The following is an 18,827-nucleotide window of genomic DNA, read 5'->3' on the forward strand; positions in this document are numbered from 1 at the left end:
TTTCCAGGACACTTGCTGGTTATGCAATGTCCATTCTCTCATGTGTTTGGTGGCAGCCATGTAGAAAGTGACAAAATAGGTATAGGCTGGTTGTCTTATCCAAATTCCTGGGGCAGGTACTGTGCTTATGGCACCCATTTAAAATTAGTCCTGTTGGACAACCACAACCCTGATATCGACACAGAAGTAAAAAGTAGAGTTAAAACTACCAATCCCTTTCATCAAACATCTTTATTTGAGTTTGTCAGTGGGCAGTGTGAAGAACTGACGCTATGCTGGCAGCCGTAAATGTCAGCCAAGTTATAACCTTGGCGTTTTCTCCCGCTTTGGGCAGTCTTGGCTGGGTCATGCTGTCCAAAATTTACCACCCAACCCAGGATTGCTTTCCTCTTGAAATTCATTCTCAGGTATTGCCAGGTCCTCTGTTGATATCTGCAAGGCTGTGGATCTAGGGAGGGGCGCCTCTCAAAAAATGTTTGGAGATGCATCTAGTGGAAAACAGCCTCTGGGAAAGAAAGGCACCTATTCAATTAAAAAATATATATATTTTTATTTTGGCCAAGCAAGAATTCTGTTTGATCTTCTGTTTGAAGGCAGGAAAGTATTAAAAAGCCAGTATATGCTTCAGCTTTCAACAGTATAGTTCAGGCAGAAAAAAGATTACTATCTATCTGTTACTTTCTATACAAAGGATGGGGAATTGGTGGATTCCGTTATTGGTGGATTACATCGTCCCTGACCACTGGGACATGTACTCAGGCACAGCACTATGTACAAATATATGACATAAAAGGTTAACTCCTGAAATACTAATTCTGTCGCTCTCTTAATGTCTTTTTATTTTGCTGCTATTGCATTAACTTCCGACTGATATGCCCATTCTTTGCCGACGTTATAGACTGTACTTTAAGTTTCCCATCACCTAGAAAACTGCTTATGGACTAACCAATAGTATGATTAAATAAATGCTGCATACACCATCAAAGGAAACAGGGAGAGTGAAGTTGGAAGAGTTATATGACCTCAGCAAATTGCCAACTCGGAACTGTCCAAGGTCCTGCGATGAGAGAGTTCTGGTAGTAGATGACTCAGTCAAGGAAGCCAAGTTGCATGCAACTGGGTGGGGGTTTCTAGAAACACCACACTCTTCTGGATTTTTGGCCATTTCTGAGGCCATCCCCAAAGAGATTCTGACTCAACATTAGGAAGAACTTTCTGACAGTAAGAACAGCTGCTCAACACTGGGACAGACTCCCTCGGAAAGTGGTGCACTCTCCTTCCTTGGAGGTTTTTAAGCAGAGGTTGGATGGATGATGCCAGGTGTGCGTGCAGGAGCCAGGCCCTGTGACCAATAGGACTTTGCAGGATTGGGGCCTTCCTAAGTTTGTTCTGAAGAGGCAAGGCACGGCTGCACAGTTGAGGCTGATTGGTAACTCACAGCACCTGGTGGCAAGAGTTGGGAAGGGATACAAGGTCAGCATTTCCCTTCGGCTCTTTGCCACAGCAACACGCTTCCTGCCTTGGGCTTCTATAATAATAATAATAATAATTTATTATTTATACCCCGCCCATCTGGCTGAGTTTCCCCAGCCACTCTGGGCGGCTCCCAATCAGTGTTAAAAACAGTACAGCATTACATATTAAAAACTTCCCTGAACAGGGCTGCCTTAAGATGTCTTCTGAATATCAGGTAATTATTTATCTCTTTGACATCTAATGGGAGGGCGTTCCACAGGGCGGGCGCCACTACCGAGAAGGCCCTCTGTCTGGTTCCCTGTAGCCTCACTTCTCGCAATGAGGGAACCGCCAGAAGGCCCTCGGCGCTGCTTCTTGATCCTCGGACCCTTGACTTCTTGACTCCCTGCTTCTTGATCCTCGGACCCCTGACTTCATGACTCCTTGCTTCTTGATCCTCGGACCCTTGGCTTCCTGAAACCTGGCTTCTGGACCCCCATTCCTGCTCCCACCCCACCATCTTGCCCCCGGTCCTGACATCCCCTGCCGGGACTTCGATCGCCCATGAACCGAACCGTGACAGATGATTTAGCTGAGATTCCTGCATTGCAGGGGGTTGGACTAGATGACCCTTGGGGTCCCTTCCAACTCTACAATTATATGATTCTACAATAAGAAGAACCCTACTGGATCCAGACCAAAGACCCGTCTTGTCCAGTATTCTGGTCTCACAGTGGCCGACCATGTACTCAAGGGGAGTCCACAAGCAAGACTCTTCTGTCCCGTCCCCGTCCTAAAAGTACAGAAAGGGGAGGAGGGGAAGGGGGCTGTAACTGGGTTTCTTTTTGAATCATCACCATCATCAACCATAAAGAGCTAAGCAGAGATGACTCCAGAGGAAATGGGGGTGGGGGGAATAACCACAGTGAATCATAGACCAAGACAGCAAGTCTTTAATGATATTATTGCATAGCATGATAAGACAAATGAATGAGATGTTTTCGGGGCCACCACATTTATTATGTCCCATGTCCCAAAGACCCAGCTGAACTTCCACTTTTCACTTAACGCTTTTCTGTAGGTCCTTTCACACAGATGTCACGAATCTTCGTAACAGTGAACTTTCTTTACTTTTAAAGGCAGGCAGATTCGTGGAGCGGACAACATTTATAACCGTGTTTATGCAGAAAGGCAAAAGTATTCTTCAAGATTAAAAAAACAACAAAACCCACACACAAATATTATTCACATTGTTAAAGTGACTTCTCTAAGGCCATGAAGGGATCGTAAAAAGCCAAAAATGGGCAGGAGTGCTCTTAACATGGGAGAGTGTGAACAATCGGAGATTCTGAGCACCGATACAAAATGCCATTTTCCGGGAGAGATTTGGAACAAGCCACAACTGTTGGACAGGCTTAAATCACCCACAAGAAAGCTCTTTATGCTACATTTCTGCAGGTCTGTTAATTTCTACAGGTGAATCTTGGAGCAATCCATAATACTCATACCTCAGCATCACTTTCCACACTATAAAGCAAAAGTTTTGGTCCGTAAGAGAAAAACTTGGTTGGGTAATGCCTTTTATTTTACCTCGTGGATACGACGTTTTGCCTTTCCTTTCCAACTCAATCCTACCACCTAGTTTTGGGTGACATCTCGCCTAACCAAGAGTTCCAGGTGACCCAAAAGTTCCCCACATTTTGGTTGGTCCCAATCCAGGTTTTTCTCAAGAGTTGGGCCTTGGAGTGTCCTCCAAAACTATGGGATTCCTTCCCCCTACCCCAAGAAGCAGCTCCTGAGAGAAATAGCAGGCTGCAGAAGATGTACACATGTGCACAACTGCATGTCATGTAGCTCAGAATGTGGTGTTTCTGGGTTGTTTAGTAAGCAGGTACAGTGATCCTCCTCACCCAGTGCTTTACTCCTGGGGGAAGGAGAGATCAGTGATGTACACTGAAATCCTGGGATGCCACATCAGCTTCTCAGCAGGCTTGAGTGGACCTGATCCGTCTTCCAGAGGTTTAGGATCTCGTGGACCACACACTGCAAGACGTGAGCTGCATCTGTCGCTAATTCACACAAGGCAGTGTGGGTGTCTTCAAACACAGGAATGTTCCTGGTTGGTTACTGGTGACAATTTTCTCATGCATCTACACCTTGTGTGTGGTCCAAGTTCTCGTGGGCAGAATGATGCAGATGACTGCGCTACCCAGGGAGGAGCAGAACCATCTTGATGAATCTGCACGGGGCTCTTCCTCGTCTATGAGAGAATAACACAAGCTCAACTCAAGCCACCGAGAGCCAAGATTGTCAACTTAACCTGCTCTTCTCAGACAAGCCCAGTCCTGCAGTACAATTTTGCGACAGAAAAGTCTCCTCTCACAAACGAGCCACTATATATATAATCAGAAGAATTGTGATAGGATGCTGGAATACTTGGTGAACCTACTTACACGAATGAACAATGTGTGGCTTGACAAAAATACCTAGTGAAACAGGGTTGAAACAGCACAGGGAGAACTTCATCAATGGGCTTCTTAGCTAAGATATAACCAAAGGGAACTCAAGACTCAAACGCCATTGAGTTACTGTCTAAAATGCTTCCAAGCAACCATATCCATGCAGTGAAGATCTGTTTCACCTAGATGTTTGGCCTAGTTTAACCCGCCCCCTGCCCCACCCTAAGCGCTGAAATTTCCATGATATTGAACCCTCCCTCCCAGTCATTCTGCCCATTTATATGCCTTGCTGAAAAGCAACCGTGAAAACATGAAGAAACTCAAAACAATATTGTAAACAAAATACCAGTGGACAGCGTTTGTGATCCAGTTGTAAGAACACTTAGAGGTTCGTTCAGATGCAACCAGTAGGACTTATGCACAAAAAAATGGGTTAAGATTGTGGCACGGACAGGAAAATTCATTGGGACAGTATTGTCTGCGGACCATGAAATATTTTGTACAGACACAGGGACGGTTCAAATATATTAGTATCTCTTTGTATATCTACGCTCAAGAGTTGCGCAAGGCAGTTCCATGTTCAGTCTTTTATGATTCTCGTTTCAGGAGGACATACGCGCCCATGACAGCCAGGAGAGCATACTGCAAACAAAACATATAGATTACTTTGGTATCTAGCATAACTCTTTGCATCTCAGATGTCAAAAATCAGATCCTGTTTCAGAATAAGTTTTCAATATAGTACTGGCACCAGTTTCTGAAAAGCAAAGGATAGGTCGAAATTGTCTGCAATGTGAACGAATGTGGATTCCCGATTGGCCAATATCCCTTCCAGTGGAGTAATTCACTCTCGCCTGGTTCACACATAACACTAAACCATGGTTTACTACACCATGGTTTATTAAACCATGGTTCGGCATTATGTGCAAATCCTGCCCAAAGCTTAACTATGGTTTGTTCACTGCCAACAAACCACAAACTGCAACCATGAACCTTGGGTTTGGTTTGGTTTTTAAAAAAACTATGGTTTGGTATTATGTGTGAACCCATCCTTAAAAATGATTCAACCACCAGATTCTCACTAAAGAAGCTGGAAACAGACTAACTTTGGAGAAGCAATGTATTTCATTCATGGCTGGTTAAATGAACTATGGCTTCCAATTATGTATAAACCTGGACTCTATGTACATCCCTATGTGTGAGTGAAGCTGCACTCGTGACTGAAGTGAACGGAGCAGGAATTCTGGGCGCCACTGGAAGGCACATGGGGCTCTGAATAAGAGTGCATATACTTATGCATGTAGATGTATTCTTACTTGATTAGAGATCTAATATTTGACCCTCGGTGTGTTTCAAATAATGATTAAAACTGAAATCTAATGGAGTCACAGAACGCACAGTATTACCGCATGACTAATTATGTGTGGAAATTATATCTACAGCTATACAAAAGCAAGGTTTATTTTAATACTGCCTATAGCAACATTGTCGGGAATTTAAAAACATTCTGTTGAGCGAAACAAAAAAAGAATAAAAAGCTTATTTGTAAATGTGACACATGGCTAGTTTTCTCTGTGGCGTTTTGAGAACAGGAAAAATAAAAACACTGCTCTATTTGAATACTCACGCTCGCAAAAATTCTCCAGCATGATCCTTGATGCAAAGCAAGATGCTGCCCTCAGAAATATGAAACGGGAATGATATCTGCATAAGGCGAACATTTCCTTGAGTACAGTATATTTTTTAAAAAAAACCCAGGGAATTGAGGCTTTGTACATTGACAGTCGGGTGCTAGGGACCTCTGCTTCCCAAACTCCACTGAAATTAATGGGAGCTACACAACAGACAATTTGTAGTTTTGCACAATTCCCATTCACTTTAATGATACTGGCTGTCGCTGCATCAGCATTTGGTTTTTCTTATTTACCATCAAGCGGTGTAAAAATTTTATGAAATAAATATGCCAATGCATTGAACCCACTGTGTGCAGACCAAAATTATCCCGTATCTGAAACATGAGCCTTTAGTGGCAAAAGGAAGTAGGCGTGATAAAATCTTCCAAGCACAATCTTCTCTCTACCAGGGAATCTGTTCATGCAAGTTTGCAGACTGGTTGGCGAAAGAATTGCTTCTTTGCCGAAAAAGTTACTGGCCCCAGAGTTAAATCTTTACTTACCTTAAATTTTGGATAGTCGTTCATGATTATGGTCACCATTCCAACATACGGCAAAAACCTGATTCGTGGAGGTTAAACAGAATAGCAGAAAGTCATTTCAAAATAGCCTGACTTAATGTAGCATTTTATGCTTTTATGTTTATTTTTATATTTAAGCCAGACCAGGTACAAGCCTCAGGAGCGTCAAATATCAGAATTCATCATTAAAGGAGAAAAAGGTTTCTAGCCCTTTGGGCTAGTATAGTTTGAGAATCTGATGGCTAAAACTGATAGAAATAGAATAAATAAAGGCCGAAAACGAACAGTCCATTTGAATGTATGTAATGGCCGGGAAGTCAGGGTTCAGTTGGCCCAGAACAGCCCACATCCTCCAGAGAGACAAGCGGTGTTTTGAGCAAAATAAATGCACACAAGACAGATAATAGTTTATGTAGCACTGCAGAAAGCTTTGCGAGGTGCAAATGAGAGCGGAGTATTCACGGGCAAAGGCAAATACGGCAGTGCAATTAAGACGTGGCGTGGAAAGATTTTCCCCCCCACAGAAATCAGAAATTCTGACACGGGGGGGGGGGGGGGGAGACAGTCCACTCAGCATGTTTAGCCTGGAAAAGAAGAGACTGGGAGGAGATAGGACAGCTACCTTCAAATATCTTAAAAGACTGTCACATGGAAGATGGAGAGCAAAAGCCTGTTTTCTCCTGCCCTGGAGGGTAGGACTTGAACCAATGGCTTCAAGTTACAAGGAGATTACAACTCAACATCAGGAGGAAGTCTCTGACCGTAAGAGCCCTTGGAAGGTGATGGACTCTCCTTCCTTGGAGGTTTTTAAGCAGAGATTGGATGACCACCTGCCACAGATGCTTTAGCTGAGATTCCTGCATTGCAGGGGGTTGGACTAGATGACCCTAAGAGGTCCATTCGGAGTCTACACAGAATGCCTCTGCAGCAGGGGTGGGAAGGAAGATGCAGCCCTCAAGGCCTTTCTACCTGACCCTCAGGGAAATCCCCGGGCTGCTCTCCTTACCAGCCCTGCTTTGAACCCTCCCTGAGTATTTTCCCCTTGCTGAAATAAGTCTGTGAATGCTGATAATGCCTCTTGCTTGACTGGGTGCAGGAAGGAGAGGGGCATGTGAGGGTGTAGAACAGGGGTAGGCAACCTAAGGCCCGGGGGTTGGATCCGGCCCTATCACCTTCTCAATCCAGCCCACAGACGGTCCAGGAATCAGCATGTTTTTACATGAGTAGAATGTGTCCTTTTATTTAAAATGCATCTCTGGGTTATTTGTGGGGCATAGGAATTCGTTCCCCCCCCCCCCCAAAAAAAAATAGTCCGGCCCACCACACGGTCTAAGGGACAGTGGACCGGCCCACAGCTGAAAACGGTTGGCGACTCCTGTTGTAGAAACTAGACCTTCATACAATGATAAAAAAATACACTTTTTGCTCTGACCGCTTTTTCTTCCGGGTCCTGCCTGCCCCCAGGTAGTAGCCCAGAAAGGAACGGGGTCTGTGATCTGAGAAAAGGCTTCCCACTCCTGCTAAAGAGGTTTGCTTCAGCCCTGCTTTCAAAAGTCACCCACCTATTGCCCTTCATTTCAGGGGCAGCACAGCCCACCCTGCAGCCACACTCACCCTCGTGCCCTGCCAACAACGTCCTTCTTCTCCAGCCAGTTCTGGCCTTCTTTGTACAAGCCTCTGTCGTCAACTTCGTTATTGTCGCCCTTGGTCAGAAATTTGATGTTGCCGTTTTCCCTGCCAAAACAAGAAGACGGCAAACGCGTTGTGGAGCCACACCTGGAAGTCGCCCATTAGAATGTTTGCAAAACAGAACGGATAAGGTACCAATCTGCCCTTCCTGCTGCCTTTTAATAAATATCGAGACCTTCATTTCTGACTCTTACTGACAGATCTAAGCACCTATTTCTCCCCGGGCTGTTAATAATTTACTTTGGGCAAAACAAAGAGTTATCTGTTTAGTTACTAGATGCCTGCCCTAATGTGGTTAAAGTGTAATACAGTGGTGCCTCGCAAGACGAAAAGAATCCGTTCCGCGATTCTCTTCGTTTAGCGGTTTTTTCGTCTTGCGAAGCAAGCCCATTGACAGCTTAGCGGATTAGCGCTACAGCGGTCTAGCGGCTTTCACCAATCAGCTGTTAAGCGGGTTATCAGCGGAACAGCTGATAGGCGGCTTAGCGGCTTAGGAAAAGGGGGGGAAAGCGGAAAAAACCCGCGGGGACACGCAAGATTTTTTTGTCTTGCGAAGCAACACCATAGGGAAATTCGTTTTGCGAAGCGCCTCCAAAACGGAAAACCCTTTCGTCTAGCGGGTTTTCCGTCTTGCGAGGCTTTCGTCTTGCGGGGCACCACTGTAAGGGTGTTTCTTGATCTGGAAAACAGGCACCTGAACATGGGAAAGTAACAAGAAATATGGGGTCCAAGAAAGAGGTTGTTTCAATTCACAAAAGCTTTGAGGGAATAGCAACCAGACTTACATTCTCTGGGCTAGAGGCAGAAGCCTGGGATTGTGTTCTGCCCAGGTATCTTTTAACCACAACTCCCATAATTCCTGACCATTGGCCATGCTGGCTGGGGCAGAGGGAAGCTGTGATCCAAAAGGTCTGGTGGTGCAAACCACAGGGGCAAACTCCCTGGCTGAACCGCTCAGCACCTGCTGCTAGTCAGTGTACATTAAGTCTGCTAGATGGACCAATAGTCTGACTTGGTGTAAGGCAGCCTCCTATGTTCCTAACATTGGTTTCAGCTTGTGATTAAGTCTGGAGCACAAGCCTGGGTTTGAAGCACACACTAAGCCAAGCCATGGCTTAGCTCAGTACAGGGAAGCAGCAGAATGCCTGGGGACGAGCAAAAAGGCCATGACCTCCTTTCCCAGAGCTTGCACATTTGCATTAAGGAACCCCTTCGTCTGCAGTCCTCTGTGATAAACCACTTTATGGAGCTGATGTTTTAAAAAGCGGTTGAACAGCTGCAGAGTGAAAGAAAGTACTGCAGGTGCTTTCGAAACCCAATAATTTGGAGAGCTGAGGCTGACTGCATTGACAGCACTCATTCAATACATACATGCACCAAATACGTCCTTTTTTAAATTAAGGAATGTACATTTAGCCCAAGTATTTCCTGCCCAGTTCACCCTCCCAATTTCATTTCAAATGCAAATCTCCATTCCTTCTAAGCAATCTGCACTCTAACAGCCAAGCAAGATGACTACACCAGAGACAGCACTGAATTGTTTTTGCCATTACTTTTCGTGAACTTTGATTACTCTGTGTACAATCGGAATATCTCTGCCTTCGACTTTAAAAACCACTATTTCCCCGGCCCTGATGGGGTCGTCCCGGAAGTTTGTTAAGAACAGCAGATCTCCTCTGTGGAAGGCTGGCTCCATGCTGCCACTATAAAGGAAAGAAGAGAAACAGGAATTAAAGAGTCAGTATCATTCTTCTGTCAGGGAGGAAGCTTGCTACTAGTTTTCTTCTTTAAAAATTACTATTACAGTGGTAACTGAAGAAAAATCAGTTATGTTCACAGGCTATTGAAGCCATACCCTGATATTTGACAGGTGACGTATTTCACATTCCAAGATGCACTATATCCCACAATGCCCAAATACATTTCAAATGTATTTGCCTGGAAATGAAATGACGACAAGGGTTGGTGTCTGGCAGACCTCCCTTAGCTGCGAGACTTGGAATCCTTGCTCAACCTGCTCCCTGCCTTGCAGGACTTTTCCCACCTGGCTGGGGGGGGGGGCGCCCTGACTGACTCCAGCTACAAAAGCTGAGGCTGCTGAACAGACTCTTGGGCTGCAGTGTTGTTTGGGGTCTTTGTTGGGGGGGGGAGTGCTGCTGTTAATTTTTTTGCATATTTATTTTGTTTAAATAAAAAAAAATAGGTGCAAATTGCTCAGTTTGGTTGTGTACATCTTGATGTTACATTTATTGTTTATTACTACTTTTGTTGCGTTTGCAGTTGTGTATTTTTTTATATGTTGCAAGCCGCCTTGAGCATGGTTTTAACTCTGGAAAGGCAACGTACAAATAAAATGACTGACTGAGAGCATTCCATAGGCAGGGGCTAAATCTGTTTTTAATCAAGCTTATGTGATTTTTATTGTACTTTTTACTTTGGTTGTAAATAATTTTGGGCCTTTTTTTTTTTTAGTGGTACATGATGCACAGGTTGAATAAGCTTAACTAGGGATATACATCAGACAGACAACAGTTGCATAAACCACACATCCTGGTCTCCTTCCAAGATCTGCAGATACTATTTTAGGAGCGGAATGGGGCATAAGCTATGGGTCACTCGCTAACCCAGCAACAGATTTGGTTTAACATAGGCATACCTGAGCACTACAACGATAGGACTCTCACTCCCAGTGATAACAATAAGGCCTTTCCATATCATCAGCGCCGAAGACACAATCATGGCAAAATTTAAGACTTGGTAATAGAGCTGTAAGGAAGGGAAGAGCTGTGATAAGTGGAAACGGCAGATCAAAAACCTGAGATTAAGCAAGCAAGCCAACAGATGCCAGCAGGGTTCTCATTTCCTGATGTTATAGCAGCACAGGCTGCACTAGCACAGAATGCACTGGGCTTAAGAGGGATTGCTCCAGCTCCAGAGCTGGGAAAACTAGCTTGGGTGTGAATGGCACAGCCCAAACACTTTTAAGGGACGAGGAAGCAAGTGTGAAAGGAGGCGCCAGGGCAAGGGAATCTCCTGATAAGACTGGACTCCAGTAACCCACATTTGTGCTTTTACAGCTCTACAAGTCACAGTGGCCCCCACTTCTATGTTTGGGGAGGGGGAGAGATTATTATACTGCACAGAAACATAAATGGCCACAGCTGCTAGTCTTGAAAGAACCAAACCAATGCAGAAACCTATTAACGGTCGAGATTGTTTGCTTCCAGGAAGGAAAGGGGAGGCACATTCTGAGATGTAAATACTGTAGGATCTTTTTTATCTTCGACAGACACACGTTGAGCTTCTTCGACAGAGGTGAAGGCTCCCCAGGGCGCCGTGCCTTTATAACAGGCGGCTTGGTGGGGTTGCACAAAACAGGGCAATCAAAAACAGACTGCCGGGAAGGGGGGTGCACTGACCACAACACTGCTGCCCTCACCAGAGAGGGGGAAAGTAGATCAGTGCAGAGGGGAAAGTAGGGCACTCAGATTTCACCTGCCTGTAGAAGGCAGCTGTACAGTGCTCAAAAGGAACCCAAAGGATGGCCTCATTTCCTGGCTTCTTTCAGAACAGGTAAAATTGTTCAAAGGCAGAGGCTGGGGGGAGAGAAATTAGAACATTTTTTTACCTTCACCCTCCATGATTTATTGTAGTCACCCAAAAACATATGTACTCTGCTCACAAAAGTTAAAATAATACAGTATTTTTTTAAAAAAAAATACACAGAGAGAGAAAAACACAACACAATAAAAAGCAGCTGAGCTAGGGTTTGTTTGGACCCTGGGTGAGAATATGGTGGCTGAAAGGGAGGAAAATGAATGGATCTTGATTTATAGATAAAACTGTTTATTAATGTTACATTTTTATATGTAACTGTGTGCTTTTGTAATATTTTGTTTATGATGTCTGTTGCTGCTTCGGTTTTTTGAGTACCACCGCTTAGAGAGATTTAAAATATATTAAATGGTATAGAAATTAAATAATCAATCAATATAAAACCACCCATTGGGTGGCGTCTAGTGAATTAGTTCCGTTAGCACAAGGACTTGGGCCTGAACAACTGAACCTTCCCTTCTCCTCTGCCCATACGCCGCCATTCCCCCCCCAAAAAAAATGTTCTTGAAGTTACCGCCAACCCTCCAGAGCAAATCTGGTGAGGTCTCCAAGAGAGGAGGGGGAGAGAAAGTTCTGTTGCACAAGAAGAAAAGCTTGCACTAGCAGAAGTACTTCATATTGACAGCGTCCATTGAAATTATTGGTTTTTGTTGCTTATGCATTTTTACAACTTATATATACATCATACAATATCCATCATTTATCCCTTATCCTCAGACTTCCCAGTCCATCTCTCCCTGGCATTCTAGGTAGTCTCTTATTTCACCCATTTTCGTCTCAAATGTTCATTTATTTAGTGTTATCTGCTGCTTATATGTTCATTCCTACTTGTGGGTTAAATTGACTGTTGCACACTCTAAGATACCGTCCACTGAAATTAATGGAGATGACTAACTGAGGTCCATTCACTTTCAATGGTTCTATCCTGAGCATAGCTTAGTCCAGTGTTTCCCAACCGGTGTTCCGCGGCACACTAGTGTGCCGCGAGACGTTGCCTGGTGTGCCGTGGGAGGGAGGCGGGCGAGTCGGGCGGTGAGAGGCGGGGCAGCGGTGGCGAGGATCCGCGTCGAGCCGGGGGCGGCTCCGCGGTGGTGGTGCCGAGGTTTCTCTCTCCATTCTCCCCTCACACACACACACAGGATCAGCTGACAGGACCCGGCCAATGGGGCGGCGGCGGGGCAGCGCGCGCAAAAGGGAGGAGCGCGAGACAGCGGACGAGGAGGAGGCCGCATGTCCGGGCAGCAGCAGCAACAACAGCAGCAGCAACTCCCGGCGACGGCTCCTCAAGCCCCGGGCAACCCTACTCCCTCACCGGCCTCGGCCGCCCTCCTGCTCCACCCGGCGTGACGCTGCGCGCTGACGTCACGGGGCTGTAATGGTGGTGTGCCTCGAGATTTTTTTCATCAAACAAGTGTGCCTTTGCCCAAAAAAGGTTGGGAAACACTGGCTTAGTCAAATACAAACATTATTTGGAACAGCCCAGTTCAATTCCTGACATGTCCAGGGAAAGCTGGGAATGTCCCTACTGGAACTCTGGCCAGCTGCTGCTGGTCAGTGTAGATAATACTAAGTTCAATGGTGCAGCAGCCTGACTTGGTGTTCCTATAAGTTAGCCCTTCCCTAGACTAGGTGCTCAAGTGGATCTGTGATTTTGACATGCAGTGAAACAGTCATGCAAACAGGCTCACCCCACATTCCCCATGACGCCACAAAGCTGACAAAAAGCTCCAGCCAAGACGTGGGGAGTGAAATGTACACTTGGATTATATGCTGCGCAGGTGGTGGAAGAAGTGTCATAACTGCTTAACCTCAAAAAGGAAGCTCCACTTGACTTACATTCTTAAGACACCAATTGGGTTGGATGAATCATCCTTTCATCAATCACCCACCCACCCAAAGAGAGACCGGAAATGTAAAAAAAAAAAAGGAAAAGCTGTGTTCTACATCCTCTTTGCACACAACCCATAATAATAATACTAATAATAATTATTATTATTATTATTATTATTATTTATTATTATTTATACCCTGCCCATCTGGCTGAGTTTCCCCAGCTACTCTGGGCGGCTCCCAATCAGTGTTAAAAACAGTACAGCGTTACATATTAAAAACTTCCCTGAATAGGGCTGCCTTAAGATGTCTTATGAATGTCAGGTAATTATTTATCTCTTTGACATCTGATGGGAGGGCGTTCCACAGGGCGGGCGCCACTACCGAGAAGGCCCTCTGTCTGGTTCCCTGTAGCCTCACTTCTCGCAATGAGGGAGCCGCCAGAAGGTCCTCGGCGCTGGATCTCAGTGTCCAGGCTGAACGATGGGGGTGAAGACGCTCCTTCAGGTATACAGGACCGAGGCCGTTTAGGGCTTTAAAGGTCAGCATCAACACTTTGAATTGTGCTCGGAAACGTACTGGGACCCAATGCAGATCTCTCAGAACCGGTGTTATGTGGTCCCGGCGGCCACTCCCAGTCACCAGTCTAGCTGCCGCATTCTGGATTAATTGCAGTTTCCAGGTCACCTTCAAAGGTAGCCCCACGTAGAGCGCGTTGCAGTAGTCCAAGTGTGAGATAACTAGAGCATGCACCACTCTGGCAAGACAGTTCGCAGGCAGGTAGGGTCTTAGCCTGCGCACCAGGTGGAGCTGGTAGACAGCTGCCCTGGACACAGAGTTAAACCTGCGCCTCCATGGACAGCTGTAAGTCCAAAATGACTCCTAGGCTGCGCACCTGGTCCTTCAGGGGCACAGTTACATTCATTCAAGCCAACTCTCCTCCATCAAAACATTCTCCTCTCAAGCACTTCCAGGCTTCCTTATTTTATCTCTCAGCATCCTGTATGACGAAAGGGGGGGGGGTGTCCGCATTTATTTGCTCCTAAGACGCTTTGGGGCAGCTGTGAGGAGAAACAGACACACAACCCCACCAATTTTAAATATGGAGGATGAAAGGAAAGAAACTGGAACTCTGAAGAGTAGAAAAACAAACCCCTTTCAGCTCTTGTTTTCCAGAATGAGAAGCCTGCCATGGAATTCTGCTCAATATTGATCCAGACTAGAATCCAATGTATAGTTTGGAATACATATATTTGTATAGTTAGCCGAGTAACAACTTAAACACGTTGCAGGATTCTCAGAAAACAGACCAGAGGCAATTGTATTTCATCCAGCAGAGCTTTACTGCTACTGAAGGCAAATGAGCATAATGGTCACAAATCCAATACATTCAGGGTTGGCACTGTCCATAGGAAATCCAGTTGCAGTACGCTTAACTTAAACTTAAAATAAGACTAAACCTTAACACTGTATGCAGAACACAACAACAGAAGGAAAAGAGCTTGAAAGAGGAAGTGAAGCCCAGGCTCCTTCTGGCCTATTATTATAGTCAGCATGACCGCGAAAGAAGAGATAACAGAACCAGTTTAAGCCAGCTGTACTCAGTTTCTCGGAAGGAATAACCCAAACATCATGAACCGCTAGCAAGACAGAAATCACAACTAAAGAATCCCTGATAGACCCAACCTCCGTTTAAAAACCTCCAATGAAGGAAAGTCTACAACCTCCCAAAGAGGTTTTTAAACAGAGGTTGGATGGCAACTGCTTTTATAAAGGTTTATACATATATAGGTCTTGCAGGCAACAAGACAAACTGTAGTTGTGCTTTTCTATTACCTGGCGCTTGTTCATTCGCCGCAGGTCACCAAATATATCCATGGCTGCAGCTTTCTGAGGAGCCAATAACCGAAAGAGAGAAGGAGAGAGAAATGTTATTCTTAAACTAGGTAAGGTAAGGTAAAAGGTAAAGGACCCCTGGACGGTTAAGTCCGGTCAAAAGCGACTATGAGGTGCGGCTCTCATCTTGCTTCAGGCCGAGGGAGCCGGCATTTGTCCGGGTCATGTGGCCAGCATGACTAAACCGATTCTGGCACAACAGAACATTGTGATGGAAGCCAGAGCACATGGAAATGCCGTTTACCTTCCCGCCACAGCGGTACCTATTTATCTACTTGCACTGTTGTGCTTTTGAACTGCTAGGTTGGCAGGAGCTGGGACAGAGCAACGGGAGCTCACCCCATTGCGGGGATTCGAACCACCAACCTTTGGATTGGCAAGCCCAAGAGGTTCAGTGGGTTAGACCACAGCGCCACCCGTGTCCCCTTTTCTTAAACTAGGTTGAAGTGCAAAGCTGTGAATTCTACCAGGTGTATCTTTCACAGAAAGGATGTGGGCAAAAAGTATGGTTAGGTTGTAGTGAACACTGAACTGCAACCCTCGTTCTGGTATCAATTGTATGGAGAGACTTAGGACAAGAATATGTAACCTTTGGCCTTCCAAATCTTGTTGGACACCAACTCCCATCATCCAGCATGGCAAATGGTCAGGGATGATGGGAGTTGTAGTCCAACAACATGGAAGGCCACAGCTTCCCCAGCCTTCAAATACACCCCTAAAGGTAAAGGTACCCCTGCCCGTACGGGCCAGTCTTGCCAGACTCTAGGGTTGTGCGCCCATCTCACTCAAGAGGCCGGGGGCCAGCGCTGTCCGGAGACACTTCCGGGTCACGTGGCCAGCGTGACATCGCTGCTCTGGCGAGCCAGAGCTGCACACGGAACGCCGTTTACCTTCCCGCTAGTAAGCGGTCCCTATTTATCTACTTGCACCCGGGGGTGCTTTCGAACTGCTAGGTTGGCAGGCGCTGGGACCGAGCAACGGGAGCGCACCCCGCCGCGGGGATTCAAACCGCCGACCTTTCGATCGGCAAGTCCTAGGCGCTGAGGCTTTTACCCACAGCGCCACCCGCCAACCTTAATAAATTGTTGCTTTCAACTGCTCAAAGGGCTTCACATGCATTATCTAGCTGCAATACTTATTGACTTACCTTTCAGGGAATCTTGTATCGTTAGCCCTCATACTGTAGACCACCTATGCTAGTCTTCACCATCCTTGTGCCCTTCCAGATGTGTTATAGACTACAACTCCCATCAGGCACAGTGAGCATGGCTGTTGGGAGTTGTAGTATGGCACATCTGGAAGGACACCAGCTTGGCAGAGGCGAGATTCAAACCACAGGCTTCCCAATTCATAACTCAGTTTCTTAACTACTACACTTCCCCTTAAGAAGCAACTATATTTTCTTTAAGTGTTTGCTTTTTGACAGAAGCATTTCATGTTACTTAACATGACACCAGGCCAGCAAGGCAGGAGGGTTGCTAAGGAACCAGAACTTCATACTGTTCAACAGATATATGTATGAAAACCTCACAAATCACATAATATCTGCTTCCAAAATTACTACAAAAGAGTAATACACCTTGCATGTAGTACAAAATGCAGATTCATTTCAATTTCCCAGGTTTGGCGTATCTTAACTGGAGATGCTTAGTCAGCCTAGGACAGTATTAACAAGTCTGACAGCAGCTCAACAGGGGTTTCCCCCAGACCTGTTATTTAAGCTCCTTTTATCTGAAGACGCCAAGGACTGAACCAGAAACCATCTGCCTGCAACACACATGCTCTGCCACTAAGCTCTGGCCTCCCCTATCCTTATAATCTAAGAAGTTAGCACACACTTCCCAACATTTTAACTTAGCAGCAGAGAACTGCAGCGGAAATCACTTTGGGCTCACACATCAAAGTTTGCAAGACTAACAGTTCAAGGATGTCTATCTGATGCCTCTCAAACCACACTAGGTATTCTTCAGCCTTTACACCCTTGCAGCTGCGTGTGGCAAGAGAGGGGGGTGGCATGAACAATGTCCTCCAGTGTCCCCCAAGAGACAGGGATGCCACAAACTTGGGTGGCTTTAAATGAGGATTGGGAAAAATCTGTGGAGGAAAGAGCTATCAATTCCTATTGGCCACCATAGTTATGCTTCACCTCCACAGATGGAGGAAGTAATGCAGCTCCTGGAAACCACAGGGAGAGAGAATACTCTTGTGCTCATGGTTCTGCTCCCTGGTTTCCCACAGGAATCTGGTTGGACAATGTGAAAACGAGCTGCAGGACTGGATGGGCCGCTGGCCTGATCTAGCAGAGCTGTTCCTATAGAAGGAAATGAAAAATGACCAAGAGCAAAGGGTAGAGCATGAGACTTTCGATCTCAGGGATGTGGATTCGAGACACACCTTGGGCAAAAGATTCCTGCACTGCAGTGGGCTGGACGAGATGACCCTCCTGACCCTTTCTACCCCTACAAGTCTATGATTTGCAAAAGTCTTCCCTGCTCACTCCTTGTTGCAGGGTGATGTCCGGACTCCATACGATTGGGCTGGAGAGTCAGAACCAACTGGCAGCCCAAAACAAAGCACCATGGGGAGGAGCAGGAGAAAGCAACACCCTACCCCCATATACGCTTGGGGCGCATCATGCAAAAGTAGCGTTGCAAGGGGACCACGAGGGTCAGCTGGTCCTTGCAATGCAGGAATCTTTTGCCCGACGTGAGACTCGAACCCACGACCCTGAGATTTAAGAGTTTCATGCTCTGGCGACTGAGCTATCCCAAGGACCAATTTTAGGTTGCAAAATAAAGCGACTGGTAATTTAAATATTATTATTATTAATTCGTTTTTAAAAACAGTGCAAATATAGATATATAAGACTGCGAGCCCCCAGCCTCCACTGAGTTCCAAAAGCAAGCCTACTTAATTGCAACCTGGCAATTAGACCCTTTAGAGTTAGACCCCCTATTTGTGTGTGTGTGCCCCCCCCCTCCTAGCAGCAGGTAAAGAGGGTCGCCAAGCAAGGGGGGCTAAGGATCTGCTGGAAGAAGCCCCTCCCCTAGAGCCCCCTTCCCCAAATGAGCCCCACCTGAGAGGGGCTCGCGAGACCTCTACTCACAGCAGCAGCCTCCTCCCCGCCGCCGCCGCCGCCGCAGACCATTCACATTCCCCAGAGCAGCTGGCCCAGGTGGGACAAGGCACAGGGCTCACGCTTTTTCGCGCAGGCTTCTGGGAATTGTAGTCCCACTCCTTTCCCCTCTCGCTGCGATCCCGGTGCAGCAGCGGAGAACTGGAGAACTACGTCTCCCATAATGCAGCTGCGCAGGGGGAGGAGGCCCTTTCCGTTTACTGTCTTGGCGGCCGCGCTAGTGCCTGAAAGCACCGATCTTTTGTCACGGGGAGGGAGGAGAGTTGAGGCTTATTTATTTTTTTAATTTTTAAAAAACAAAAACCAGCCACGATACAGGGCCGCCGCGCTGAACCAATTCGACTCGGGTTCGAGGGAAGCAGATTCGGGTGCTCGCGTCAGGCGGTACTTAGGACGGCTAAGCATTCGAGAGAGTCTGTTAAACCGTGGACGTCGTTCATTGGCGAGAGGGGAAAAGAAAGGGGCGGGGCTTAGAGGAGGTAAGCGAGCGGTAAAGAGGCGTGGCAAGCTGTGCCATCGCTGGGATTTGGAGGCGGGGCTAAGAAGGATGCCG

At 46.3% G+C, this 18,827-nt stretch overlaps 1 protein-coding gene across 3 annotated transcripts; it reads right to left on the reverse strand.

Annotated features, from left to right (window-relative positions):
- Positions 1-4,272: 4,272 nt before the first annotated feature.
- On the reverse strand, positions 4,273-18,381 carry SEC11C (SEC11 homolog C, signal peptidase complex subunit). 3 transcript variants are annotated; one of them, XM_028748574.2, is made up of 8 exons: positions 18,245-18,381; positions 15,079-15,132; positions 10,454-10,563; positions 9,351-9,500; positions 7,723-7,842; positions 6,091-6,148; positions 5,542-5,618; positions 4,273-4,556 (listed from the first exon to the last, which is right to left on the reverse strand). In XM_028748574.2, exons 1-8 carry the CDS (start codon positions 18,284-18,286, stop codon positions 4,517-4,519), a joined length of 651 nt encoding a protein of 216 aa, XP_028604407.2. In that variant the 5' UTR covers positions 18,287-18,381; the 3' UTR covers positions 4,273-4,516. The 3 variants fall into 3 exon arrangements, with proteins under 3 accessions (XP_028604407.2, XP_028604406.2, XP_028604408.2); XM_028748573.2 differs by having other exon boundaries at positions 18,215-18,354; XM_028748575.2 differs by lacking the exon at positions 5,542-5,618 and having other exon boundaries at positions 18,215-18,351.
- Between the last annotated feature and the right edge of the window lie 446 nt (positions 18,382-18,827).

This window comes from Podarcis muralis, chromosome 11 (assembly GCF_964188315.1).
Source record: "Podarcis muralis chromosome 11, rPodMur119.hap1.1, whole genome shotgun sequence".
In the NCBI taxonomy this organism is placed as follows: Eukaryota; Metazoa; Chordata; class Lepidosauria; order Squamata; family Lacertidae; genus Podarcis; species Podarcis muralis.